At 49.5% G+C, this 27,850-nt stretch overlaps 1 protein-coding gene across 4 annotated transcripts in view; it reads left to right on the top strand.

Annotated features, from left to right (window-relative positions):
* The window catches only part of IL15RA (interleukin 15 receptor subunit alpha), a 76,315-nt gene extending 53,310 nt beyond the window's left edge, over positions 1-23,005 (top strand). Inside the window, exons 4-8 of one of the 4 annotated variants that reach the window (XM_039519811.1) lie at positions 860-1,228; positions 11,179-11,208; positions 12,042-12,102; positions 13,882-14,585; positions 22,575-23,005. In XM_039519811.1, coding sequence (XP_039375745.1) covers positions 860-1,228; positions 11,179-11,208; positions 12,042-12,102; positions 13,882-14,050 — 629 coding nt within the window. In that variant the 3' untranslated portion in view covers positions 14,051-14,585; positions 22,575-23,005. Of the gene's footprint in view, positions 1-826; positions 1,229-11,178; positions 11,209-12,041; positions 12,103-13,881; positions 14,586-22,574 lie in introns of all 4 variants that reach the window. The other 3 variants (XM_039519809.1, XM_039519812.1, XM_039519810.1) reach the window with 3 other exon arrangements.
* The last annotated feature ends 4,845 nt before the right edge of the window (positions 23,006-27,850 follow it).

The raw sequence follows: 27,850 nt of genomic DNA, 5'->3' as shown, positions 1-27,850 counted from the left end.
CACCAGCAGAGGATCTGGTTCACTATTACTCCTCCTTCCCTGTCCTTGATGGTTGTGGCTGCAGTGGAACTTAAACATACCTAAGCCATCATTACCAAAGGCAGGTGTTTAAAGTTAGGCACTTAAATCCTTCATCCGAGTGGCCTGATTTGCCAAGGTGCTGAGTAACTTCATCTCCCATGGGCAGAATCGAAAACCAGACCATTTTTCACACTGCCTCAATATGGGTTTCAGCGGCTAATTCAAGCACCCGCGTTTGAAAAATCTGGCCGCAGTGCCTGATTCTGATCTCTATTATCTCATCCTCCTCCGCCCTTCTCTGTTGTTTACCACACTCCTTTGTAGTGCCTCATTTTAAGTCAGATTGTCAGCTTTCAGGGTAGGGACGGTCTCGCACGATGCATTTATACCATACCTAGCACCATGGGTCTTGACCCTGACTGGGAGCTCCACTACTAGTACCTAGTACAACAACAATATAAAATAATCTATTAAAAAGTTAAATATATAGTTGACTATATTATAAAATGATATGTTTTTGTCATTACACCTCTTCACCTTGTAACCCAGAGACAAGAGTGCTCAAATGAGATATCCACCCAGGGAATCTGGGTAAGAGACATTCACATGTTTTAGTTTTTAAGGTCTCAGTTCAGGACAGTCCTTAAGCATATGCTTCACTTTAAGCATGTGAGCAATCCCATTGATTTCAAAGTTAGGCAGCTGCTTATACACCGGCTTGAATCGGGATGTAAATAACTAAACTAAAAACAACAGTTCATTTGTCTTTCAAATGTGCCTAAGAATGTATTTAACCACTTGCTAGAATCAAAGACTTTTACACCATCTAAACCACCAGTAACCAGAGTAACTGCAGAGATTACCACAGTCCCAGTCATGGCCTCCACACCATCCTATGAAAGGGAGACCACCTCACCACTAGCAGGCCCCGACTCACGGCTCAGGACTGACAAGCCTTCACGGGAAACACTTGCAACAGCAACAACTGAGATCAGGTCATCAAAAGGGCCTGCTTGCGTGACCATGGAAGACACAACACAACGGCGCACCACAGCCACCCAGGACACACACACGTCCCAGCTCTGGATGGATAAGCCATCGTTGAAAACAGTTAAAACAGAAGGAGATTGGTCAACAGCAGTGCCAGCCAGTGTGACCACAGGAGACTCAACACAGCTTCTCACAGCAGTCACCCATAACACTAAAGGTTTGTCACCAACCAATCCCTAGTATTCTAACTGCATGGACCAAACTAACCTGCTACCTGCTGGGCACCCTGCTTAATCACTTCAGTATCACCTAGTACATCAGAATATTCACAGGGACTACATGCACCTGCTGCCTTGTCCACACACACACACATATGGTGCCAGTTTAACTCGGGTTTTGTCTACACACAGAAGTTGCGCTGGTTTAACTTAAATTGGTTTAAAAATACAATTGAGTTAAACTGATACAAACCCCAGTGTGGACACACTAATCTCAGTTTAAATCTTGTTTATATCAGCATAGCCAGCACCTGTAATTAAAATGTAAATAAAAGCATCTTATTCCAATAAATTAAATTCAGTAAAAATACCAACTTACGTTACACTGAAATCGTAGACTCTTCATTTGAAATAAGTGTCCACACACAGATCTGCCCTGAAATAACTAAAGCTGTGAATTAAAACCAGTTTAGTTATTTTGGTTGCAGTTTGCATATAAACAAACCCTTATAGGTGCAGTCTAAACCAAATTAAGCCCATTTTAAAATCAGTGTAAATGTCCACACACAAAGTTGTACCAGTTTAACTAAATTGGTTGAAAAGCCCTACCTGTCATGCTGACCAGTATTGTCTCATTGTTCCCTGTTGCCCTTGTCTTATACTTAAATTTTAAACTTGCTGGATAGGGAACCGTGTTTTGGGTCAGTGTTTTTATAGCACAATGAGGTCTGTTAGTGAGCTACAACTGGTGTCCCTTGGCTCTGCCACAATAGAAATAATAATGCTCAAACCAACGCACGTTTACGTCATTCTTATTTTGGTTTAAGAATGTCTTATTTCAGTTCGTTTAATCGGTTAAAAAGAAAATTGGATTACACTAAAATGAAATAAGCCACTCAGTCCACAATAAGAATATCATCACTGGGTTTTGCACCGGGTTAACTAAACTGATGCAACTTCTGTATGCAGACAGCTCTGTTCCAGCCACTTCTTCCTTGTTGGGACTGATACAGCCACTAAAGAAAAGCATGAGTGCTCCATTATATCAGGGATGTAATTGTGCTTCCGCTAACCAGGCAAAGGAGGAAACCAAGCCCAGCTCACTTCCTTTCTTACTGTTGCTTCTGGAATACCAATACAAAACTAAATGCAAAGCATTCATGCAAACGTTCACATGAAACCTGGGTACATGGCAGCTGCATTTCAAACTTGGGTGCATACGTGAAGCCTCCTTTCAGAGTGGCTGGACCTCTTGTAGGTCCCATTTGTTTTTATGGGAACATCTCTGACAATCAGGCCATTAATTTAGGTACCTGAATATGGATCTAGATCAGGGGAGGGCATACTTTTTGGCCTGAGGGCCACATCTGGGTGGGGAAATTGTATACAGGACCATGAATGTAGGGCTGGGGCTAGGGGGTGCGGAGTGCAGGAGGGGCGTGGGAGGGGCTCAGGGCAGGAGATTGGGGTGCAGGAGGGGTGTGGCAGGGGGTTGGGAGCTCAGGGAAGGGAGTTGAGGTGCGGGCTCCAACCTGGCGCCGCTTACCTGGAGCGGTTCTGGAATGGCAGCAGCACGCAGCGGGGCTAAGGCAGGCTGCCTGCCTATCCTGGCCCCGTGCCACTCCCGGAAGTGGCCAGCATGTCCAGCAGTGGCTCCTAGGGGTGGGGTGGGGCAAATGGCTCCACTGCGCGCTGCCCTCGCCTGTGGGTAGCACCCCCGAAGCTCCCATTGGCCGCAGTTCCCTGTCCCTGCCTGCCTTAGCCCCACTGCGCCATGGGACTGGCAATCCTGTGGGCCGGATCCAAAGCCCTGATGGGCTGGATCTGACCCGCGGGCCGTAGTTTGCCCACCCCTGATCTAAATGCCTACCTGGAGGCACCCACGTGTGAACAGTCTGGCCTAACTGCAGTGACCAGAAGGGGTAGATTTAATGGAAAAACCCCAGTAGGCAAAGAATGGGGAGAGTCCAGTGATTTGGCCCAGTCTAGGCCTTGGAGAATGGGAGAAAAGAACAGTTAATCTGTCCTTAAATGTGTGCACCATTTCTTGCTGCTTCATTCTTCCCCCCCTTCTTGTCTCCTCTTCCAGCCTTTTAATATTTCCTTGTCTCCTTTTTCTCTCCTTTTTATTGTTTTCCCCCATCCTCCCGTTTTCCCCCTCCTCTTTCCAAGGTGCTACATGGCCAGCTTGACTTTCTGATCTCCCCACCCACCCATCCGCCCACAGATGCGCCTGCTGGGTCTCCCCAACTCCTCCCTCATGGTCTTTCACCACCCCACCCCCTCTCTGGGTCCCAGCCTCCCCTCACCTTGTGGGTCTTGAAGCCTCTTCAGCACCACTGGGTTGCTTAGACCCTTCGTTCTTTCACCCTCCTCCAGCTCTCTCAATTCCCGCTGTATCTCTGGGCCTACTTACTGTCTCTCCCAATCCGTCATATGGACGGAGACAACAGCATCTCTATACCTTCTGCACTGGCCTCAGGGGTGGGGAGTTGTGAGGCAGGCCTGGAAAGGAGGAGGAAGAGGAGCTGCCCAACCCTAGTCATGGCTGCGGTACTCCTCCAGCCCTGTGTTCACATCACTGGGCAAGGGGCCCACGCAGCGCACACTGACCCAGCCACCTCGGCTGAGTAGGAGTGAGGCACACTAAATCTTACCTCACAAAGCCTGCAGAGATACCTCAGCCCCAACCCAGCGCATTAATAAACTCACCTGTTCGCCTTCATATCTGTTTGCTAATCTGCAGTGCCCCCTATTATTCTCGTCCTGCTCCCTCACGTCCCCAGCTCTGCCAGTTCACCTCAGTCACAACCCCCAGTTCCCCTGCTATTCCACAGCACTCTGCCAGTTCATCTCAGCCCTCCTGGCTTGCAACACTTGCAGCCATTCCAGCCCCGGCCCTCTCAAGCCTGCCAGACTCCGAGGTGGTCTATAAACAGACCCCGGGGACTAAGATGAAACATCAAAACAACTCCTGTCCATCTGTTACTTTGGATGAGATTTAAACTCAAGTCCAGCAGCTATGATCTAAAGACACCTGTCCATAGTGCTGACCCACTGCACTGTGGGCCTCCCCATCACTACACCGGCTTGTTTTTTAAAGTATGTCTCTAGGTAGAGCCAGCAGGAAAAATGGGCTAAGTCCTTCTAAATCATAAGTCTCAGAAACAGCATGTGTCCTTGATATGCGTCTGAGTACTGTCAGTTTTCCTAGCTTATAAGGGATGAATAACAGGCAGAGAATATGGCTCTGCAAGAGGAGGCTGGATCTAGTTTTTATTCTGAAACAAAATTGAGACGTGGGAGATCCAGATACGGACCCCCTCGCCACAGTATCTGAGCACCACTGAAACCAGATCTCCTGAGGCTCAGTCCAGTAGCTTCATCACAAGACTTCCCTTCCTCTCTTTCAATCATAGTAATCCATTCATGCTAGGAATGAATTGTGTTGTGCACAGACATATGGTGTGATTGGGATCAGGCTTTAGAATCAGTATGATGATGCAGAACTATTTGGCTGACTCACCCTGACAACCCACCCATCTGGTCTCATTAGCTCCACTCAGGAATATAAGGGTTTCAGCATCTTCCCTGGTGCAAAAGAGAACTAGAGGGAAGAGAGGAAGATTCTGCAGGGAAAACCCTTAATTACCCTGTTACATGAAACACTGTAGACAGCTGCAATCCACAGGGCCCAGACTGGAACCCAGAGTAGAGGGCCGGCCCCAGCTCCCCCCAGTCCTCCCAACTCCCTATGTGATACAAGAGGAATTGACCTGGACTTTGGGTCCCACCAGAGGGGAAGGTCCATGGCCTGTCCCCTGACCCACTAGGTGCATCAGCAGAGACCGAGGGATTGTTCTCCTCCCTTTCCCCAGGGTGGCCAGGGATGAGGTTAGCTGAGTGCACGGCAGGTTTGAGCCACTAGCAAAAGTGGCCAAACTGAGGGCTGCGGTGAATCTCTGAGGTGAGCAAATCCACTGATAAGTGCAGAACCCACCAAGGTAGAGGAGGCACTTTGTCACAACTGGTGTCAACGGTGGGATTTGGTGTGCACAGCACGGCGGAAGAAGGAGGGTGTTATTAAAAAAAGGAAGAGGGTTTTTTTTTGTTTGTTTGTTTTCCCTCACCACAATGGATGACACTGATACGAGTCACGGCTGCCCAGCAGGAGGCTACCCGTGTTCAGGCAGCCGCCCAACAGGAGGCAGGGCGGCTGCAGCAGGAGACCAATCGCCTGTTGATGGACCAAGCCGCTCAAGACGGTGCTGTGTTGCAGGAACTGGTAAACCAGGTGAAGGCCCTGACAGAGCTGAACCACAGCAATGATGAGATTCGGATCACACAGGCCAGCAATTGCCTGCAGAAAACGATGTGGGAGGGTGATGTAGAGGCATACCTCCTGGCCTTTGAGAGGACAGCCCTACAGGAGGCTTGGCCTCGACAGCAGTGCTCTGGCATCCTTGCCCCATTCCTGTGTGGGGAGGCCCAGAAGGCCTACCATGATCTGCCTGAAGAGGCTGCAGCTGACTACCCCCAGCTGAAAGTAGAGATCCTGGCCAGATCTGGGGTAACGACTTCAGTGCGGGCCCAGCGGTATCACGAGTGGAGGTACCAAGAAGACAAAACCCCATGCTCCCAATTCTATGACCTCATCCATCTTGCACAAAAGTGGATACGAACTGACTCCCGGAGTCCGGAAGAGATACTAGAGGTTCTGGTCATCGACCGATACATGAGGGGACTACCGCCAGACCTTCGTGCCTGAGTAAGCCAGAACGAACCCTCCACCTATGACGAGGGTGTCGCACTGGTAGAGAGGCGAAGGATGGCGAGGGAGCTGACCTGACCAGTTAAGGAAGAGGCACTCTGGGTTAAATTAGCAGCACCAAGCCCCAGAGCTCGAGGGACTGGGCCCCCAGGAGGGCCCAGGTGGAAAAAGAGAGAGGCTGAAGGCCCATTGGAGGCCAGGAAGAGTTGGAGCACTGAGGGGGAAGAGGATCGTGATGTTAGACTGCCCAAACCGAGAGACCGGGGAACACCTAGGGCCCCATACAGATGTTACACCTGCGGGGAGTGGGGACACGTAGCTGCACAGTGTCCCAATGCCGGGGAGCCTATGCAGTGTAACCTGGGGAACTGGGCAGACCCATGCTCCCTAATCCACCTTATGGGGGTCTCACTAACCCCACATATGTACACCAGACCGGTGAAACTAAATGGGGCAGAGACCATGGCACTGGTTGATTCGGGGAGTGCCATCACGCTTATCTCAGGGAAGTTTGTGAAGCGTAGTCAGCTGCTGCAGGCAAAGCGCACAGGGGTGACCTGCATCCATGGGACAGTTAGTTACTACCCCACTATCCCAGTAAAAATTGAAATCCAGGGGAACACCACTGAGGTAGCAGCAGGTGTAGTCCCTAAACTCCCATACCTGATGCTCATGGAGAGGGACGTCCCAGGATTTGGAGACTTACTCCCAGTAGGGGGACTGGAGAAAGGGGGAAGCCTTGAAGTTAGTGAGGCATCCACAGTAGACTGACAATCCCCAATCTTCTCTGAAATATCCCCAGATTTGTTCTCCACTCCCAGGCAGGGTAGAAAGACGAAAAGGGAAAGAAGGGCAGCTAAGGCCTTTGGGATCCAGATCCTGTCCCAGGCATAGAGGGTTGCCCTTGTGGGCAGGTGGACCAGGGTAGCTGGAAAGGAGGCTGCCCCGAAGGAGGAAACGCCCGAGCCTGACCCCCACCCTAATGTCTCTGAACCAGGAGAGGCAACAGAGACTCGCCCTCTAGAGCTCAGGCAGATTAGCCCCGGAAGAAAAAATGTTGGCCGGGACCAAGCTGAAGACCCAAGGTATGACAACATTAGGAAGAAGGTGACAGAAATAGATGGGGTCCCCATGGAAGGGAAAACCCAGGGACCAGGAGCCTATTTCATAATGAAAAAGGATGTCGTGTACTGGGTTGCACCAGTACAGGGGCAGAAGGCACAGCAGCTTCTAGTACCTCAAAAACACCAGAACTCTGTATTAAGCCTTGCCCATAGTCATCTTTGGGGAGGGGATTTGGGGGTAGGAAAGACCCTGGCACGGATCCTACAACAGTTCTTCTGGCCCGGAGTACATGAAGAAGTGCAGAGGCACTGTGCCTCCTGCCTGGAGTGTCAACTGCACAGTCCCCGTCCTCACCTGAGGGCACCCTTTAGTTCCCCTTCCCATCATAGAGGTCCCCTTCGAGTGAATAGCCATGGACCTAGTGGGACCCCTGGAGAAGACGGCTCAGGGCCACCAATATATATTTGTCGTTCTGGACTAGGCTACTCGCTACCTCGAAGCTGTCCCCCTGCGGAACACGGCCTCTAAAACGATAGCCAAAGAGCTGGTGGGGAACTTTGCCTGAGTGGGGCTACCAAAAGAGATATTAACAGACCAAGGAACCCCATTTATGTCGAAGCTAATGAAGGACCTCTGTACTCTGCTCCATAGACATACCCTGAGAACGTCAGTCTATCATCCGCAAACCAATGGGCTGGTAGAAAGGTTTAACTGAACCCTCAAGGCTATGATAAGGAAGGTGGTAAGTCAGGATGGGAAGGATTCGGACACCCTACTACCTTACCTTATGTTTGCCATCCGGGAGGTACCTCAGGCCTCAACTGGGGTTTTCCCCCTGTGGCATACTAGATATCGCCAAAGAGATCTGGGAAGAGGAACCCAATGAGGGGAGAAGTATAACTGAACACGTATTGCAGATGTGAGACCGGATTGCCCAGGTCACCCCTATTGTACGGGAACATTTGGAAAAGCCGCAGGAGGCCCAGTGAACCCATTACAATCGCCAGGCAAAAGTCCGACAGTTCCAAGCAGGGGATCAGGTGATGGTGCTGGTACCCAGGGCAGCAAGCAAGCTTTTGGCCCAATGGCAGGGGCCCTATGAGGTGGTTGAACCCATGGGGGAAGTAACCTACAAGGTGTGGCAGCCAGGACGCCAGAAACAAGAACAGATTTATCACATTAACCTCTTAAAGCCTTGGCACCAGCAAGAGGCATGTGTAGTGGCCCAAGAGACCCTGATCCAGGGAAATAACATGCCAGAGCAGATCAGGATATTCACTGATCTGGCACTGAACCAGAAGAAGGAGGTAACTGAGATGATTAACCGGAACCAGGACGTGTTTTCAACCAAACCAGGCCAGACAACTGAAGTGCGTATCACCACATTATCACAGCCCCGGGGGCAAAGGTAACTTTAAGGTCCTACTAGGTCCCAGAAGCAAAAAGGGAGGAGATCAAGGCAGAGGTAAAAAGGATATTGGAGCTGGGAGTCATCAAAGAGTCCCACAGTCAATGGTCAAGCCTGATTGTGTAGGTGCCCAAACCCGATGGCACCACTATGTTTTGTAATAACTTTCGCCGGCTGACCGAGATATCCAACTTCAATGCATACCCCATATTGATGAGTTAGTTGACCGCCTGGGCAATGCCTGATTTTTGACTACCCTTGATTTAACAAAGGGATACTGGCAGATTCCCCTTGACAAAGATGCAAAAGAAAAGACGGCATTCTCTACACCAGAGGGTCTGTTTCAATATACCATTCTTCCTTTTGGACTGCATGGGGCACCTGCCGCCTTCCAGCGTCTTATGGACAGGCACCTGTGGCCCCATACCAGTTATGCAGCTGCGTACCTGGACGATGTTATTATTCACACCCCCGACTGGGAGACCTACTTGGAAAAGGTGGAAGCAGTTCTGGACACGCTAAGACGGGCTGGCCTCACAGCCAAGTGTGCTATAGGGCTAGCTGAGGCTAAATACCTTGGCTACATCGTAGGAGACGTGGGAGATCCAGATACGGACCCCCTCGCCACAGTATCTGAGCACCACTGAAACCAGATCTCCTGAGGCTCAGTCCAGTAGCTTCATCACAAGACTTCCCTTCCTCTCTTTCAATCATAGTAATCCATTCATGCTAGGAATGAATTGTGTTGTGCACAGACATATGGTGTGATTGGGATCAGGCTTTAGAATCAGTATGATGATGCAGAACTATTTGGCTGACTCACCCTGACAACCCACCCATCTGGTCTCATTAGCTCCACTCAGGAATATAAGGGTTTCAGCATCTTCCCTGGTGCAAAAGAGAACTAGAGGGAAGAGAGGGAGATTCTGCAGGGAAAACCCTTAATTACCCTGTTACATGAAACACTGTAGACAGCTGCAATCCACAGGGCCCGGACTGGAACCCAGAGTAGAGGGCCGGCCCCAGCTCCCCACAGTACTCCCAACTCCCTAAGTGATACAAGAGGAATTGACCTGGACTATGGGTTCCACCGGAGGGGAAGGTCCCTGCCCTGTCCCCCGACCCACTAGGTGGGTCAGCAGAGACCGCGGAAATTGTTCTCCTCCCTTTCCCCATGGCGGCCAGGGATGAGGTTAGCTGAGTGAACGGCAGGTTTGAGGCCCTAGCAAAAGTGGCCAAACTGAGGGCTGCTGTGAATCTCTGAGGTGAGCAAATCCACCAATAAGCGCAGAACCCACCAAGGCAGAGGAGGAACTTTGTCACAGTACGTATGTTCCAGGCTAATCTTTAGGTCCCCCATGTTTGAGTTTAATGCTGAAGAAATTAGAAATATAAATGATATTAAAATAAATGGAATGTGACATAAAACAAATAGGCAGCACCAGGCCATGGTTTTAAACAGGACATGACTAAATTTTCATTTAAGTATTTACTCAACCTCAGTCTGGTAGAGGAAGAAAGGGAAACATTTTTGTCATTGAAAAAATAGGCATATTTCCCCTTTTTTAAATAAAAGGTCAAAAAATTTCAAAATTTCTCAAAGTTTTAAAAAATTTCATCTCATTGTACAAAACTGATCAGAAAACATCAGGGGGAACACCACAAAAATCGTTGATGTTTTTTTCCCAATTTTGAAATTCACAGATTTTTTTGAACCGCTGTAATACTCATGGAGAAATTCTTAAAAGGGGTGCGGGGGGAAGGGAAATCTCTACTGTTCTGGGGAGAGCTACGTCCAGAGCCTTACCAGGACTTTAAAACCACCAAAATAGAAATAGCCCCTGAAGAATTCATCCCAGGGTTTGCATGAGCCGCACTGCATGCTGGGCCAGGAGGTGAAGTGCTGTGCCCAGCGCTCTGCAGTTTGGATGCATTCACAGAGGTGCAGATTGTGCCTGGTAAGCTCTGCAGTGAGGCCAGCGAGGAGCTGCATGGCTTCTGGCGCAAGTGCATTCTCTGTTGCCCCTTCCAGAGGTGCAGCATGCTTCTCCCTCTCTGTCCAGCCAGCTCTACTATGGATACGATTTATATGATGGATTTGATGACCCAGGAAGTCCTGTATCCTACTGGTGCAGTGGGGGAGCCAGGGCCTATCACTTCTCTGCCCCCGTTCCCAACCTCCTTTGGGGTGCTAGCAGCCCAAGGCCACGAGGAGGAAGTGACTCCTGTGCTCAGGGGAGGGGAGCTGCAGGAGAATGGGGTGGAAATGTTCTTGCCAGCATCTCTGTCTTCTGAGTACCTCCGTAGGGGCCAGGCACAACTGGCCTTAATTTGTTCCTTAATGCAGAATCAGGAGGTGAAATCCAGCCTTCGTGTCGGGGTCAGAACTTTGTTGGAGTCACTGGAGTTGCACCCACGCACACAGAGGCCTAATTTGGCCCTTAACCCATTAATTCAAGGCTCTCAGAAATGACACACGCCAAGCACTAATGTAAGGCCGCCCCGCTTCTTTCTCTTCTCACCCCGCTGCCATGAGTCACACGCAGGCAGTCACTGTCGTGCTGCATTTGGGTTTGCTTTGCTTACAATGTTGCTCTGCAGCTTTTGGAGGGGCTGGCGATGTGGGCAGGAGGGCAGTGTTGCTTACTGCATGTGTGGCGTGGTTATCCAGCTGTAAACATACATTCTTCCATGTTCTTTTACAGTTTCCACCCGAGTTATGCTCTCTTCTGTGGGTAAGAACTATTCTGCTACATTAAGGTTTACAGTCTATAAATCGGAGAGCATGTGGTTTGGTTTGTTTCTTACATGTCAGCAGCCAAATCCAGCTCAGGCTGAGATTGCATCTAATCCCTCCAATTAGGCAGCATGAAATCCGCATGGTAACTGGATGGGAGACCCCCTAGGACAGGGGTGGCCAACCTGAGCCTGCGAAAGAGCCAGAATTTACCAATGTACATTTCCAAAGAGCCACAGTAATATGTCAGCAGCCCCCCCATAAGCTCCCCCCAACCCCACTCCCAGCACGTCCCTCCTCGCACTTCCCAATCAGCTGTTTCCTGGCATGCAGGAGACTCGGGGGAGGGGACAGAGCCAGGGGTTGAGCAGTGAGCACCCCCCGGCACATTGGAAAGTTGACACCTGTAGCTCCAGCCCCGGAGTCGGTGCCTATACAAGGAGCCTCATATTAACTTCTGAAGAGCCGCAGGTGGCTCTGGAGCCACAGGTTGGCCACCCCGGATCTAGGAAGAAAATCCAGGGTGCTGCAGAAAGCAGTGCTGTCAGGGTAACAGGTGGTCATTTTAGCTCCACATCATAGCTGAGCCAAGGTCCAACCAGGGTGGGAGGGGCACTATCTACTGGAAGAGTCATCTTGCAAATGAGGTGTAAATTGAGGTACCAGCTCACTGGTTAATGAAATAAAGATCCTTTTGGCACTTTTCCCCCAAGACCAGAGGCATTGAACTCAAATTTGGCCAGGATACCAGGGTTCTGAGATGTAGATGTCACATCATTGGCCTTTATTTTAAATGCAAAAGAGTTTAGTTTTTGTTTTCTTCTCTGGCAGGGTTTCCCATGTTGCTGACTTTTGTAGCTGTTGCATTATGTTGTGTCTGGAGACAGCGAGTGTAAGTATTCCAATCATGTCATTACATCATGATGCAGTATTGCTAAGTTGCAGAAAAGCAGCAGCCTGAGATTTTTCAAAACCACGCAGGGAAGTTAGATGCACAACTCCCATTAACTTGCACAAGAATTGTGAACCTGTGCATCTAAATCCCCTAGGCAGCTTTGACAGTCCCAATCATCATCTGTTTCCCCAACTAACTGAAACTGTAATTAAATTTTCACTGGGGACACATCAGTTAAGCTGCCAATAAGCACTGATGAGTGAAATTCCCCTCGGCGCTGAGGGTTATCCTAAGTCCTATGCAGCTCTTAAATTCTGCTTACATCCTCAAAATAGGGTTTAACTGGAATCTAACCGGGGAACAGGCTCTGTACTAGCCCTCTACACATGGGTGAAATTCACCTTGATGCTATGAAGACAGTTTCCAAATTGCAGGATACCTGGAACATTGGGGCCATCTCTTGTATTTTTAAATATTCTCCTATTTTATCATCAGTCTTTTATGTTTTATTATTTAAATTTTTAAAACAAAACCTACTTACAAGGAGTCCTACCACAGCATCGGCATTGTTTTTAGTAGAACACTTGGAAAGAGTCCAGAAGAGCAATAAAGAGCAAAAATTATTTAAGGGGCAGTCAGTATTCATTAGTAATGAAAGGCCAAAGATCCCATTTTTAAAGAGGACTTTAACCTGCCTCCATTTTTGTGCCTATAAATAGCTGCGTCCATACTTAACTGCAGCAATAAACACTGTCACTGAGACAGCTAAGTGTCCAATTTGTGAAGCCAGTCAAATATGTAGGCAAGTCAACACAGGTGTAAGTGAAATGTGCCCTCAGAATTGGAGGTCACTTTTCAAAATTGAGTCCTACATCTACGAGAGCGACAGAAACCTGGAGCAGAGTTCTGTTATGCAAACATTCAAAGATAATTCTTGCCAACATTGGCTTAGCTGGGGTCATGGTAACCATCACTTATTTGTAGTGTGTAAATATGACAGAGGGAAGAGAATTATTTAGGGTCCTACAAGAGGTGAAACTAGATGATATCTAGAAGGGAAGATTTAGCCAGAAGAGCATCAGGAAGCTCACAAGAAGTTACTGAGCTGCTGAGATTGTGAAATAGCCTCCAAAGGAATGTGGTAGAGGAGGCCTGTGGTGTGAATCATTTAAAGTTAGATAAGGTGGAGCACTCACAAATACAGTACACTGAGATCTGTGCTGTCTTGAAGGGATTGTAGATGGCCTGAATAAGCTGTTCAGCTAGGTTTTTTCCATCTCTAATGTCTGTGGGCTTCATTCTCATTTAGAATCATAGAATGTCAGGGTTGGAAGGGACCTCAGGAGGTCATCTAGTCCAACCCCCTGCTCAAAGGGGGGACCAATCCCCAACTAAATCCCCAAATGGCTTCCTCAAGGATTGAGCTCACAACCCTGGGTTTAGCAGACCAATGCTCAAACCACTGAGCTATCCCTCCCCCCTCGCCTTTACACTCAGGGTCCTTTACAACACACAAATGTCATAACTTACATCCACTTCAAGACGCCGTTATGCTGCTGGAGCTGTAACAAAGCCCTAGTGTAACGAAGAAGCCCAGAAGCACGTCCTGGTATCTAATTAGTCAATAATCAAAGACTGAGACCGTCTGTGATTGATGTGTTTCCCTACTGACATTTCCCATTCCTGCTCAGCATTTTAGTCCACAGACTGCATAGCAGATGCCTTTAGCGTGCAGTCTCCAACATTTGCTGATCCTGTGAATTTTTCCTTTTGCAGCCACATGAGGCGACAATACACAATACCTGTGATAGCCATTCCCATGACCCCAGAGGAGTCAGAACAAAGGGATGGAACACCACCAGAAGACAGTGGCTCAAACGGTCCAGAACAACCAAGTGAAGGGACAGAGATGATGTCATCATCTTGTGTGACATCGACTGGTTGAACAATAACACTTAGTGAAATCAGTGTATCCGTTAAACTTGAAAGGGGACGGGATCCTTGCTGCTCACAAAGACCAACAGGCCAGTTGGATTAGGTGCTGACTTGTCAATTACCACATGTCAGCTACTCAATTTGAGATTGGAAATACAGCCTTATTTCTAAGCTGTGGCAAGTGTGCAGAAGATCTGATTTCCTGGCCCACCATCGTTTCAAAGAGAGGATAGGAATGGTCTCATAAACCTTACTGCATCCCTGCTCTGTTCTTTGAGCTGAACATCCTGTACCCATAAGAGAGTGTCTAGATAACTTGGACATATCTTTTAATTCTTATTTTAATGAATGGTTGCTTTCAAAAGAGAAATCACACAGGCATTTAAATGCCCAAGGAGAACTGTCCATGTGGAAAGTTCTGAAAAAACTTCGGGTGGCCTCTTATATGCAGTGTAAAGACGACGCCAGAGAAGAAGCGGTTGGTGATCTGATAGTGAAGAACACAGCTTAGGACCACCTAGGACCCAGACAGAGAGAACAGAAAGGTGAGCTGCAAAACATCTTTTGGATATACTTAATTCATAAAGAAACAAACATTGGGCCTCATTTTCAGATGCCCAGAAATCCTGCAACTTCCATTGATGTCATTTGAAGTTGGGGGTGGCCAGAACTTCTGAAAATCAGACCTAATGGGATTTTATTTAAGTGAGTGCTGCAGCATCTACTTGGATTTTTAAAAAGTAGTTTCATTTTTACATTTAAAATAAGGATTTTTTTAAAAAAAACTTCAATTTATTTTAGGAATCAGTTTGAGCAAACTTAGAAGTTTGCCCCAGTGCCTGACAGTGGTAGGTCCATTCATCTGTGGAATAGCATTCCAATGAACGTATTGGAATCCCCACTGTTCAGTCATTTGAAACTAGACTGCACAAGGCATTAGGAGCAATCTGGCCCTGCCAAACAGAGATGAACTAGGTGACCTTATCTCTAAATGGAACAGAAGAAAGGTCCAGAAAAGGGAAAGAAAAAATTAATGGAAGCATAGAGAGGGGAGGAAGCTGCCTTCCTACACAGAGAGAGAAGGACGAGTCCTTAGTCTAGAAAGGGGCAGAATAAGAAGGGATATGATGGAGGTATTTAAAACAACAGAGAAGATCAGTCAAGCACTTAGGCCCTTTCATATAAATCCAAAACAAGAGGGAACTTGATGAAATTCAAAGGCACAAGTTTAAAACAGATGGAAGGATATAACCTTTGTTGTCATACATGATTTGGGTGTATCAGGTACTTATTTGCCCGCCATCTGTAGTATCTGAGCACCTCACAATCTTTAATATATATATTTCTCCCAACCCATCTGTGGGGTAGGGCAGTGCTAATTACCCCCATTTTACAGAAGGGGAACTGAGACACCAAGAGACTAAGTGACTTGCCCAAGATCATATAAGAAGTCTGTGGCAGAGCCAGGAATTGACCCTGGTGCTCTCCTGTCCCAGATGAGTGCCCTAATCAGTAGACCATCCTTCCTCGCTGAGTTCCTATGTTGATAGTGAAGAAAAATGCGCAGTAAGAACTGGAAAAAGAATTAGCGCTGTCTCTCCTTATACATAGCACCTGCAGGTGCTCTAGACAGGGTGACCATGATATGGGCTAGCCATCCTCGTGTTTCAGGGACATAAACTGATCACTGGTTGCAGTCAGAAGGAAGTTCCTCTCTTACCCTATGGCACAGTAGTGCAGAGTTAGGTACATTATACACTTCCCCTTTGCAGTGCCAGGAGTTCATACCTGTCTCAGACAGGGGCCAAGTCTGATGGACCTTGGTCTGTTGCACCGGAGCAGCACTCACGTTCCTTTATTTTTCTTTCACTATGTATTTCACCTCTGTAACCTACAGCAAACAGTAAAGCTGGTGGCAAAAGCTTCCAAAGTGTGGAAAAAGCTGAGCTGCACCATCCCCAGGCAGGATTATTCAGGGGAACAAATAGGAAACGATCAGGTAGCTGAGAAATATTATCTGTAACCTCCTGCCAGAGCACTGTGATGCATGCAGAGGAGCAGTACACTGGTAGCCCTCTGTATCCAATATTACTGAGGGCACCAACCCAGCTTATTTCGTACCACTGATATCGAGGGAACGTGCCTATCGTATAACAAAATCTTGGAGTCTTCTAGATACAGAGACTCTGTGAATCGTTTCTTTTCCATGTCTCGAGTCTCATTTTGAAGAGGGCCCCAAACCAGCCTCTTTTATTGTGGGTACCGTCGGTTGTTAGGTAACTGAGTGCAGCCAGTTTGCCTGCAAAATCAGACCCCAGTTTGCAGCTCCAGGTATTGGAGCAGTTCTTATTCTGAAACACGATTTGGATAGTGCTGTAGGGCAGAGGCGGGCAAACTATGGCCCACAGGCTGAATCTGGCCCGTCAGGGCTTTGGATCTGGCCCGCGGGATTTCCACCCGCTGGAAGCGGCCAGCACCATGTCCCTGCGGCTCCTGGTAGGGGGCAGAGGGCTCCGTGCGCTGCCCTCGCCTCCAGGCACCGCCCCCCGCAGCTCCCATTGGCTGGGAATGGGGAACCGCAGCCAATGGGAGCTTCAGGGGAGGTACCTGCAGGGGAGGGCAGCACGCGGCACCCTCTGCCCCCCTGCCTCCCTCAGGGGCTGCAGGAATGTGGTGCCAGGCACTTCCAGGAGCAGCACGGGGCCAGGGCAGGCAGGGAGCCTGTCTTAGCCCCAATGCGCACCACTGTCACCCCGGAGCCACTCAAGGTAAGCGGCGCTGGGCTGGAGCCCGCACCCTGAACTCCTCCTGCACCTCGTACCCTAATCCCTGCCACACCCCAACCCCCTGCCGTGAACCCCCTCCCGCACTCTGTACCCTCTCCTGTACCCCAACCCCCTGCCAAGCCCTCTCGTGCATCCCACACCCATCCCATGCCCCAACCCCCTGCCCTGAGCCCCCTCGTACACACCGCACCCATCCTGCGCCCCAACCCCCTGCCCTGAGCCCCCTCGTACACACCGCACCCATCCTGCACCCCAACCCCCTGCCCTGAGCCCCCTCGTACACACCGCACCCATCCTGCACTCCAACCCCCTGCCCTGAGCCCCCTCGTACACACCGCACCCATCCTGCGCCCCAACCCCCTGCCCTGAGCCCCTTCGTATACCCCAAACCCCTCCTGTACCCCACACCCCAACCCCCTGCCACACCCCAATCCCCTGCCCTGAGCCGCCTTGTACACCCACACCCATCCTGCACTCCACCCATCCTGCGCCCCAACCCCCTGCCCTGAGCCCCCTCGTACACACCGCACCCATCCTGCGCCCCAGCCCCCTGCCCTGAGCCCCTTCCTGCACACTGCACCCCCTCCTGCACCCCAACCCCCTGCCCCGGCCCTACATTCATGGCCCTGCATGCATTTTCTCCTCCCACCCCTGCTGTAGGGCGCACTAAGGCTGAACAGTGAGTCCCAAATGTGTCATGTAAAGTGAGGTGGGGTGTGCTGCTGGGAAAGATGGACAGCGAAGGCCTGGTGGCCTGCAGCCCGGTGAGTAAGGCCTGGTCTACACTACGATTTTAGGTCGAATTTAGCAGTGTTACCTCGATTTAAGCCTGGACCCGTCCACACGACAAAGCCCTTTTTTTCGACTTAAAGGGCTCTTTAAATCGATTTCTTTACTCCACCTCCAACGAGGGGATTAGCGCTGAAATCGGCTTTGCTGGGTCAAATTTGGGGTAGTGTGGAGGCAATTCGACGGTATTGGCCTCCGGGAGCTATCCCAGAGTGCTCCATTGTGACCGCTGTGGACAGCGCTCTCAGCTCAGATGCACTGGCCAGGTAGACAGGAAAAGACCTGCGAACTTTTGAATCTCATTTCCTGTTTGGCCAGCGTGGCAAGGTGCAGGTGAGTGCAGATCTCATCAGCAGAGGTGACCATGATGGAGTCCCAGGATCACAAAAGAGCTCCAGCATGGACCGAACGGGAGGTATGGGATCTGCTCGCCATATGGGGAGACGAATCCGTGCTAGCTGAACTCCGTTGCAGTAAACGAAATGCCAAAACATTAGCAAAAGTCTCAAAGGGCATGAAGGACAGAGGCCATAACAGGGACGCACAGCAGTGCCGTGTGGAAATGAAGGAACTAAGGCAAGCCTACCACAAAACCAGAGAGGCAAACGGAAGGTCCAGGGCTGAGCTGCGTGCCATGCTAGGGGGTGCAGCCACCACTACCCCAACCCTGTCCTTTGACTCCATCAATGGAGAATCATGCAACAAGGAAGTGGGTTTTGGGGACGAGGAAGATGATGAAGAGATTGAAGATAGCTCACAGCAAGGAAGCGGTGAAACCGATTTCCCCAACAGCCAAGATATGTTTCTCACCCTGGACTTGGAGCCAGTACCCCCCGAACCCACCCAAGGCATGCTCACGGCCTCTGTAGGCGGAGAAGGGACCTCTGGTGAGCGTACCTTTGTAAATATTACACATGGTTTAAAAGCAAGCGTGTTTAATGATTAATCTGCCCTGGCATTCGCGGCCAGTACAGCTACATGGGGATGGAGCAGAAATCCCGGTGTTTGCTGGCATTCAGACAACATTCATTCCTTATCTCTCTGTGTTATCCTCAGGAGAGTGATATCATTCGTGGTCACCTGGTTGAAATAGGGTGATTTTATTAAGGGGACATTCAGAGGTGCCCGTTCCTGCTGGGCTGTTTGCCTGTGGCTGAACAGAAATGTTCCCCGCTGTTAGCCACGCGGTGGGGGGAGCGGTGAAGTGATCATCCCAGAGAATAGCATGTGTGTGGGAGGGTATTTGGGTTTGTGCCGCACGCTAACCCACAAACCGCAGCCCCTCCTTTTAAATTGCAAACCCATTTTAAATGGCCAACCCAACAGCCGCTTGGTATGGGAAACGAGGGTGCTGCTGTTTGAAACCACTCCCACATGTTATGAAGGTTAAGGAAGCCAAAAGACTGTGGCTTACCATGGCTGCCTGCAAGCCGAATTTTGTTGCCTGGCCCTGCGTGAGTGACCTCTCACACCACACCGGCAGGCCCTCAATATAAGAGGCAAATTGCTACCTTGTAATGAAAGCACATGTGCTGTGTCATGTGAACAGCAAGGTTTAACGGGAAAGAGTGATCCTATTGTTCTCTAAAATGTGTCTTTTTCACTACCAATCTCCCTTTCCCCCTACCAGCTGCAAACGTTTCTCCTTTGCAGAGGCTAGCAAAGATTAGAAGGCGAAAAAAACGCACTCGGGATGAGATGTTCTCAGAGCTACTGCTGTCCTCCCACACTGACAGAGCCCACCAGAATGCGTGGAGGCAGACGATGTCAAAGTGCAGGAAAGCACCACAGGAACGCGAGGAGAGGTGGTGGGCTGAAGAGGAGAGGTGGCGTCAGCTTGCTGACAGAAGGCAAGAGTCGATGCTCCGACTGCTGGAGCATCAAACTGATACGCTCCAGCGGATGGTTGAGCTGCAGGAAAGGCAGCAGGAGCACAGACCGCCGCTGTGACAGCCCCTGTGTAACCAACCACCCTCCTTCCCAAGTTCCACAGCCTCCTCACCCAGATGCCCAAGAACGCGGGGGGGGCAGCCTCCGGCTACCCAGTCACTCCACCCCAGAGGATTCTCCAAGCAACAGAAGGCTGGCCTTCAATAAGTTTTAAAATTTTTAAGTTTAACTTTTAAAGTGCGGTGTGGTCTTGTCCTTCCCTCCACCCCCACCCCTCCCGGGCTACCTTGGCAGTTATCCCCCGATTTGTGTGATGAATTAATAAAGAATGCATGAATGTGAAGCAACAATGACTTTATTGCCTTTGCAAGCGGTGATCAAAGGAGGGAGGGGAGGGTGTTTAGCTTACAGGGAAGTAGAGTGAACCAAGGAGGGGAGGGTTCATCTAGGAGAAACAAACAGAACTTTCACACCGTAGCCTGGCCAGTTATGAAACTGGTTTTCAAAGCTTCTCTGATGCACAGCGCACCCTGCTGTGCTCTTCTAACTGCCCTGGTGTCTGGCTGCGCATAATCAGCGGCCAGGCAATTTGCCTCAACCTCCCACCCCGCCATAAACATCTCCCCCTTACTCTCACAGATATTGTGGAGCGCGCAGCAAGCAGTGATAACAATGGGAATATTGGTTTCGCTGAGATCTGAGTCAGTAAACTGCGCCAGCGCGCTTTTAAACGTCCAAATGCACATTCTACCACCATTCTGCACTTGCTCAGCCTGTAGTTGAACAGTTCCTGACTACTGTCCAGGCTGCCTGTGTATGGCTTCATGAGCCATGGCATTGAGGGGTAGGCTGGGTCCCCAAGGATAACTATAGGCATTTCAACATCCCCAATGGTTATTTTCTGGTCTGGGAAGAAAGTCCCTTCCTGCAGCTTTTGAAACAAACCGGAGTTCCTGAAGACGAGAGCGTCATGTACCTTTCCCGGCCATCCCACACTGATGTTGGTGAAATCTCCCTTGTGATCCACCAGTGCTTGCAGCACCATTGAAAAATACCCCTTTCGGTTTATGTACTCACTGGCGTGGTGCTCCGGTGCCAAGATAGGGATATGGGTTCCGTCTATTGCCCCACCACAGTTAGGGAATCCCATTGAAGCAAAGTCATCAACTATGACCTGCACGTTTCCCAGAGTCACTACCCTTGATATCAGCAGATATTTTATTGCATGGGCTACTTGGATCACAGCAGCCTCCACAGAAGATTTGCCCACTCCAAATTGATGCCTGACTGACCGGTAGCTGTCTGGCGTTGCAAGCTTCCACAGGGCTATCGCCACTCGCTTGTGAACTATGAGGGCAGCTCTCATCTTGGTATTCTGGTGCTTCAGGGCAGAGGAAAGCAAGTCACAAAGTTCCATGAAAGTGGCCCTTATGCATGCAAAAATTTCACAGTCACTGGGAATCATCCCAGACCTGCAACACTATGCAGTCCCACCAGTCTGTGCTTGTTTCCCGGGCCCAAAATTGGCGTTCCACGGCATGAACCTGCCCCATTAACACCATGATGTCCACATTGCCGGGGCCTGTACTTTGCGAGAAGTCAATGTCCATGTCTATGTCCTCATCACTCTCGTTACCGCGTTGCCGTCACCTCCTCGCCTGGTTTTGCTTTGGCAGGTTCTGGTTCTGCATATACTCCAGGATACTGTGCGTGGTGTTTACAGTGCTCATAATTGCTGCGGTGATCTGAGTGGGCTCCAGGATCCCAGTGCTATGGTGTCTGGGCTGAAAGAAGGCGCGAAACAATTGTCTGCTCTGATGGAGGGAGGGGCGACTGACGACATGGCTTACAGGGAATTACAGTCCACAAAGGGGGTGGCTTTGCATCAAGGAGAAACACAAACAACTGTCACACACAAAATGGCCCCCTCAAGGATCAAACTCAAAACCCTGGGTTTAGCAGGCCATTGATTTCACGGCGAGAGGGAGGAAGTAAATGAATACAAAACAAATTGGGTCTATTCCTTGTTTTGATCTATCTATCTGTTACATCTTTAGGGTGGCAGCAGACGGTGCAGTTTGCTAGCCATCGTCAGCTCCTGGGTGCTCAGCAGAAGATGCTGCATTACGATTGCTAGCCATCATCAACTCCTGGGTGCTCGGCAGAAGATGGGAATGACCTGGCTGAGCCCAGGCACCCCTGACTGTTCTCACTGAGGTCGGTTAAAAAAGCACCCAGGAATATGATGACAATGGCTACCAATCGTAATGCACTGTCTGCTGCCAAAAGGCAATGAGCGGCTGCTGTGTAGCAATGCAGTCCCACGTCTGCCAGCACCCAGGAAACGTACGGTGACGGTGAGCTGAGTGGGCTCCATGCTTGCCGTGGTATGGCGTCTGTTCAGGTAACTCAGGAAAAAAGGCGTGAAACGATTGTCTGCCGTTGCTTTCACGGAGGGAGGGAGAGGGGGGCCTGACGACATTTACCCAGAACCACCTGCGACACTGTTTTGGCCCCATCAGGCATTGGGATCTCAACCCAGAATCCCAATGGGCAGCGGAGACTGTGGGAACTGTGGGACAGCTACTCACAGCTACCCACAGTGCAACGCTCTGGAAGTCAACGCTAGCCTCGATACTATGGACGCAGTCCACCGACTTAATGCACTTAGAGCATTTTGTGTGGGGACACACACAATCGACTGTATAAAAACGATTTCTAAAGAACCGACTTCTATAAATCCGACCTAATTTCGTAGTGTAAACATACAATCACACACCATCTCTACTCTGACCTGCCAAATGCCTTTGACAAGTACGTCCAATGTTCTCTCCTCCAGCTGCCCGCCCAAACCTTCATGCATCTCACCCCACAGCAATCCCCACCTGACTCTGGAGCTGCCCCACAACAATATTACACAAGACATTTTGTTCCCTGCATGTGTCAATGTGCATGGACCTAAATAATTTATTAAAGCACATTTTAACTTCGTCCAGCAGTGACTGAACACACACCTTACAGTCTTTCCTCTCCTCAGTTCCATGACCTCTGTTATCCATTCTCTTTCAGATGGCATTTACCTACGAAGCCATCAAGTGAAGAACACGGCTTGTTTTCCTGCCGCTACCAGAAAAATCCTGAGTAAAGAGCAAGTCTGAGAATCAGAAAACTCACGTCTAACTATTTTGGGGTCAGCCATGATCATTTGCTCAGGAATCTTTCAGAAACACGTTAGAATCTGATCCCAGATGCTTGCACGTTCCAGGTGCATCCAGAAGACAAGAGACAGATGTCCTTTGGACCACACCACCACCACCAGCATAGCACTTTTACAGATGTTACACAATGGCCATTGTAATGGAAATATTTTACATTGCCGTTTTCCCTCCCAGGGAGGGCACGTGCCTAGATTCTCCTTTTCAAATAGCCCCCTACTCCACCCTGGACTAGTCCTCAGCCAATCCCTCATGCTGTACAATACATGAACACATTGCTTTGCACCACTGAATCTAATAAATATTTTTATAGACAGTCTCTGCCACTTTGTACCTTTTTCAGCATCTCTAGTAAGAGTAGCTGGCGTACAGGCTGGGGAATTGGTAAAGAGTAGTATAGTCAAATGGGGGAGAGGGCTCAGAAGCACATGTTTGGGGTTAATCAGTGCACAGAGCCGAGTCCGTGGGTCCCTTTATGCCATGCACACTCGCAGAGAAATTATTAATCCGGATCAAGGAAGACATAAGAACATAAGAACATAAGAAAGGCCGTACCGGGTCAGACCAAAGGTCCATCTAGCCCAGTATCTGTCTACCGACAGTGGCCAATGCCAGGTGCCCCAGAGGGAGTGAACCTAACAGGCAATGATCAGTGATCTCTCTCCTGCCATCCATCTCCATCCTCTGACGAACAGAGGCTAGGGACACCATTCTTACCCATCCTGGCTAATAGCCATTTATGGACTTAGCCACCATGAATTTATCCAGTCCCCTTTTAAACATTGTTATAGTCCTAGCCTTCACAACCTCCTCAGGTAAGGAGTTCCACAAGTTGACTGTGCGCTGCGTGAAGAAGAACTTCCTTTTATTTGTTTTAAACCTGCTGCCTATTAATTTCATTTGGTGACCCCTAGTTCTTATATTATGGGAATAAGTAAATAACTTTTCCTTATCCACTTTCTCAACATCATTCATGATTTTATATACCTCTATCATGTCCCCCCTTAGTCTTCTCTTTTCCAAACTGAAGAGTCCTAGCCTCTTTAATCTTTCCTCATATGGGACCCTCTCTAAACCCCTAATCATTCTAGTTGCTCTTTTCTGAACCTTTTCTAGTGCTAGAATATCTTTTTTGAGGTGAGGAGACCACATCTGTACACAGTATTCGAGATGTGGGCGTACCATGGATTTATATAAGGGCAATAATATATTCTCAGTCTTATTCTCTATCCCCTTTTTAATGATTCCTAACATCCTGTTTGCTTTTTTGACCGCCTCTGCACACTGCGTGGACATCTTCAGAGAACTATCCACGATAACTCCAAGATCTTTTTCCTGACTCGTTGTAGCTAAATTACAGTCTCCAGGAAGTCCCAATACACCAGCCTACTTCTGCACCCATGTAACTTCCTCCCCATCCACCCTCATCACGTTGGCGCTGTCTATTTCAGAGACATTTGCACCAGTGTAACTATAGCGATGTAGTTACACTAGCACAAGGCCCTGATGTGCTGCACCAACGTAAAGCAAGATTTAGACCGACACATTGCTGGGGTAAGCTCTGCTTTACAGTCTGCCGCGTGTCTTCACTAGAGGTTTGCACTGGTGTAACTCCAGATGTATCTATGCCAGCGCTGATTTCTCTAGAGCAGGCAGGGCCACAGATCACCTGGAAGTGCCGCTAACTGTTCCAATTCTCCCCACACTGCTCAACGTTCACCAGCATTTAAAAAAAAAAAAAAAAAGGAAATGTAGCGTGGGAGTCAGGACGCGGGGCCCATGTCACTGGAGAGCAGCCTTCAGTGAAGGCCTGTCTACAGGAGCCTCTGCACCTTGCTTACTTCTTCATGTTGGATAAAGAGGCCATGAAAGGTTGGTTCCCCCCGCCCTGCTTCTTTTTAAAGCAATGCCAGTGTTGGTGTTTTCTGATTTTGCTGGAGGGGGCGTGTCTCAGGGCACATATGGTGATGAGTTTTTAACATAGACAACTTTTTTCCAAAATCTTACTCAAGCATTGCTTTGCAGTCAAGTAGAACTACAGAACAACCCTAAGAACATTAAACACTCTGAATAACAATCCCCTCTCAATGGCTCAGGTTTTACTCTTGGTTCTTGTGCTGTCACCATTTCACTAGAGCTCCACTAGTCTTCCAGCCTAGACAGGGCTTGAATGTATTAAGTCAGCAGTTCTCGAACGTCACTGCACTGCAACCCCCTTCTGATAACAAAAATTACTACCTGACCAGCCTAGGGCAGTGAAGCTTGGGCTTCGGCTTCAGCCCCAGGACCCAGCAAGTCTAACGCTGGCCGTGGCGACCCCATTAAAACGGGGTCATGACTCACAGTTTGAGAACCGCTGTACTAAGTAAATGGCAATTTTGGGGTGGGAGAAGGAGAAATGAACAAAATAAAATTTTCAACTCTCATTTATACACCATAAAGTGGCACAATAGGCACAATCTTGGGGTGGTTTTTTTTAACCCTTTATCCAGTAGGCTAGGTGGGAATGACTTGAGAACTGAAGAGATTCCAAGTGGGTTGGGGTGGGGGGACGACTGTAATTCTGAGATAATTTTGCTGTATGAATATTTTTGAGCTTTGATACAGTACCAAGGCCATAAGTGCCCTATGTCAAGGTTCCTTCCCCACTCTGAACTCTAGGGTACAGATGTGGGGACCTGCATGAGAACAATTACCAGCTTAGATTTGGTTTTTCTGCCACCACCCAAACCATTTAAGAGTTATTTGGGAAACTCTGTCTCCTCCCCCCATGAATATCTCCCTCCCAAGTACTATAACCCTTCCCTGGGTAGCCTTAAGAGACTCCTCCACCAATTTCCTGCTGAACACCGATCCAAACCCTTGGATCTTAAAACAAGGAGAAATTAACCATTCCCCTTCCTTTCTCCCCACCAATTCCTGGTGAGTGCAGATCCAACCCCCTTGGATCTTAAAACAAGGACAAATCAATCAGGTTCTTAAAAAGAAGGCTTTTAATTAAAGAAAGTTAAAAATCATCTCTCTAAAATCAGGATGGAAAATAACTTTACAGGGTAATCAGATTCATAGAGCCCAGAGGAACCCCCTCTAGTCTTAGGTTCAAAGTTACAGGAAACAGAGGTAAATCCTCTTAGCAAAAAGGAACATTTACAAGTTGAGAAAACAAAGATAAACCTAACACGCCTTGCCTGGCTGTTACTTAAAAGTTTGAAATATGAGAGACTGGTTCAGAAAGATTTGGAGAGCCTGGATTGATGTCTGGTCCCTCTTAGTCCCAAGAGCGAACAACCCTCAAAACAAAGAGCACAAACAAAAGCCTTCCCCCCACCAAGATTTGAAAGTATCTTGTCCCCTTATTGGTCCTTTGGGTCAGGTGTCAGCCAGGTTACCTGAGCTTCTTAACCCTTTACAGGTAAAAGGATTTTGGTGTCTCTGGCCAGGAGGGATTTTATAGTATTGTACACAGGAGGGCTGTTCCCTTCCCTTTATAGTTATGACACTCTACAAATACAATATCACAGATTATAATTATTCACTTGTATTGCTGTAGTACCTGGGAGCGCCAGTCATGGCCCAGGGTCCCATTGTGCGAGGTGCTATATGAACATACAAAGGTACCAGCCACAAGCGATGTCTGTCCCATAGGACTGTTTTAGAGACAGTTATTAATCACCAGCACTAGGGGGTTAGAGTGCATTGCCTATAAACCACAGCACGGCCATTTTGGCTTAGCTTTAAGATTGAATTAATTATTCTAACTAGAAACAGGTTCACAGTTGCAAAGCATTCCCAGCGTTGGGCTCTGGAGTTTTGGTTCGGGCCCATCTGTGATTGAAGCCACCCCCCTGTGTCTCTTTCCGTATGTCCACACTACCTTTGGGAGTGAGCCCCACCCAGCCTGGGTTCACGGATGGCTCCTGCTAGCGTGCGGACATTGCAACTCAGGCTGAATCTCGGACTCTCGAGTCCCATCCCTCCCCACCCCGGCTGGAGAACCTGAGCTCCAGACCAAGTCACAGCACCCGCACAGCTCTTTTTAGCACACTAGCGCAAGTCCCATTAGCACTAGTCTTTGAACCCGGGCTGAGAGGTTCACTCCAAGCCGCACTGTCGACACACCCTAAGGGGTTTGATCCTACAAAGTGCCAAGAGCCTCACGAAGCACTGTAGGTACTCAGCACCTCGCAGGACAGAGCCCCTTGTGGGATCGGAACCTAAACCAGCTAGACCAGGGGTGGGCAAACTTTTTGGCCCGAGGGCCACATCGGGGTGGCAAAACTGTATGGCGGGCTGGGTAGGGAAGGCCGTGCCTCCCCAAACAGCCTGGCCCCTGCCTCCCATCTGCCCCCACACACTTCCCATCCCCTGACTGCCCCCCTCAGAACCTCCGACCCATCCAACCCCCCTGCTCCGTGTCCCCTGACCTCCCCCTTCCGGGACCCCGCACCCCTAACCACCCCGCCGGGACCCCACCCCCATCAACCCCCGCTCCCTGTCCCCGATTGCCCTGCCCCCGACAGGCTCCCCGGGACTCCCATGCCTATCCAACACGCCCTGTTCCCCATCCCCTGACTGCCCCCCCCAAACCTCCGCCCCATCCAACCGCCGCCTGCTCCCTGTCCCCTGACTACCCCCTGAAACTCCCTGCACCTTATCCAACAGCCCCCACTCCCCACCCCCTTACCAGCCGCTCAGCAGGAGCTTGCAGCTGCGTGGCCCAGCCAGAGCCAGCCACACCACCCAAAGCGCTGGCAGCATGGCGAGCGGAGGCTGCGGGGGAGGGAAGGCAGCGGGGGAGGGGCTGGGGATGAGCCTTCCTGGCTGGGAGCTCAAGGGCCGGGCAGGACAGTCCCACGGGCCGGATGTGGCTCGTGGGCCGTAGTTTGCCCATCTCTGAGCTAGACACATGTAATTACTTACCGTCTTTCTGTGGATTCACCACAACGTGCCTCATCTAAAGCACTATGGTCTTCATGTATTAACATGCACACACATGACTATACAAGACAGTAATAAATAGGCAAGCCTGCCAGAAGCGACCTCTACATGACAAACTCACCGAGCAGACACCCTGCCTCTCACACTGGCACTTACAGTATGGCAGGGTGGTGGAAAGGGTTAACTCCAAGG

Source organism: Mauremys reevesii, linkage group 1, assembly GCF_016161935.1.
Source record: "Mauremys reevesii isolate NIE-2019 linkage group 1, ASM1616193v1, whole genome shotgun sequence".
Lineage (NCBI taxonomy): Eukaryota > Metazoa > Chordata > Testudines > Geoemydidae > Mauremys > Mauremys reevesii.
Note: the sequence above shows the minus strand (reverse complement) of the source record. Positions and strands in the feature narration are given on the sequence as shown.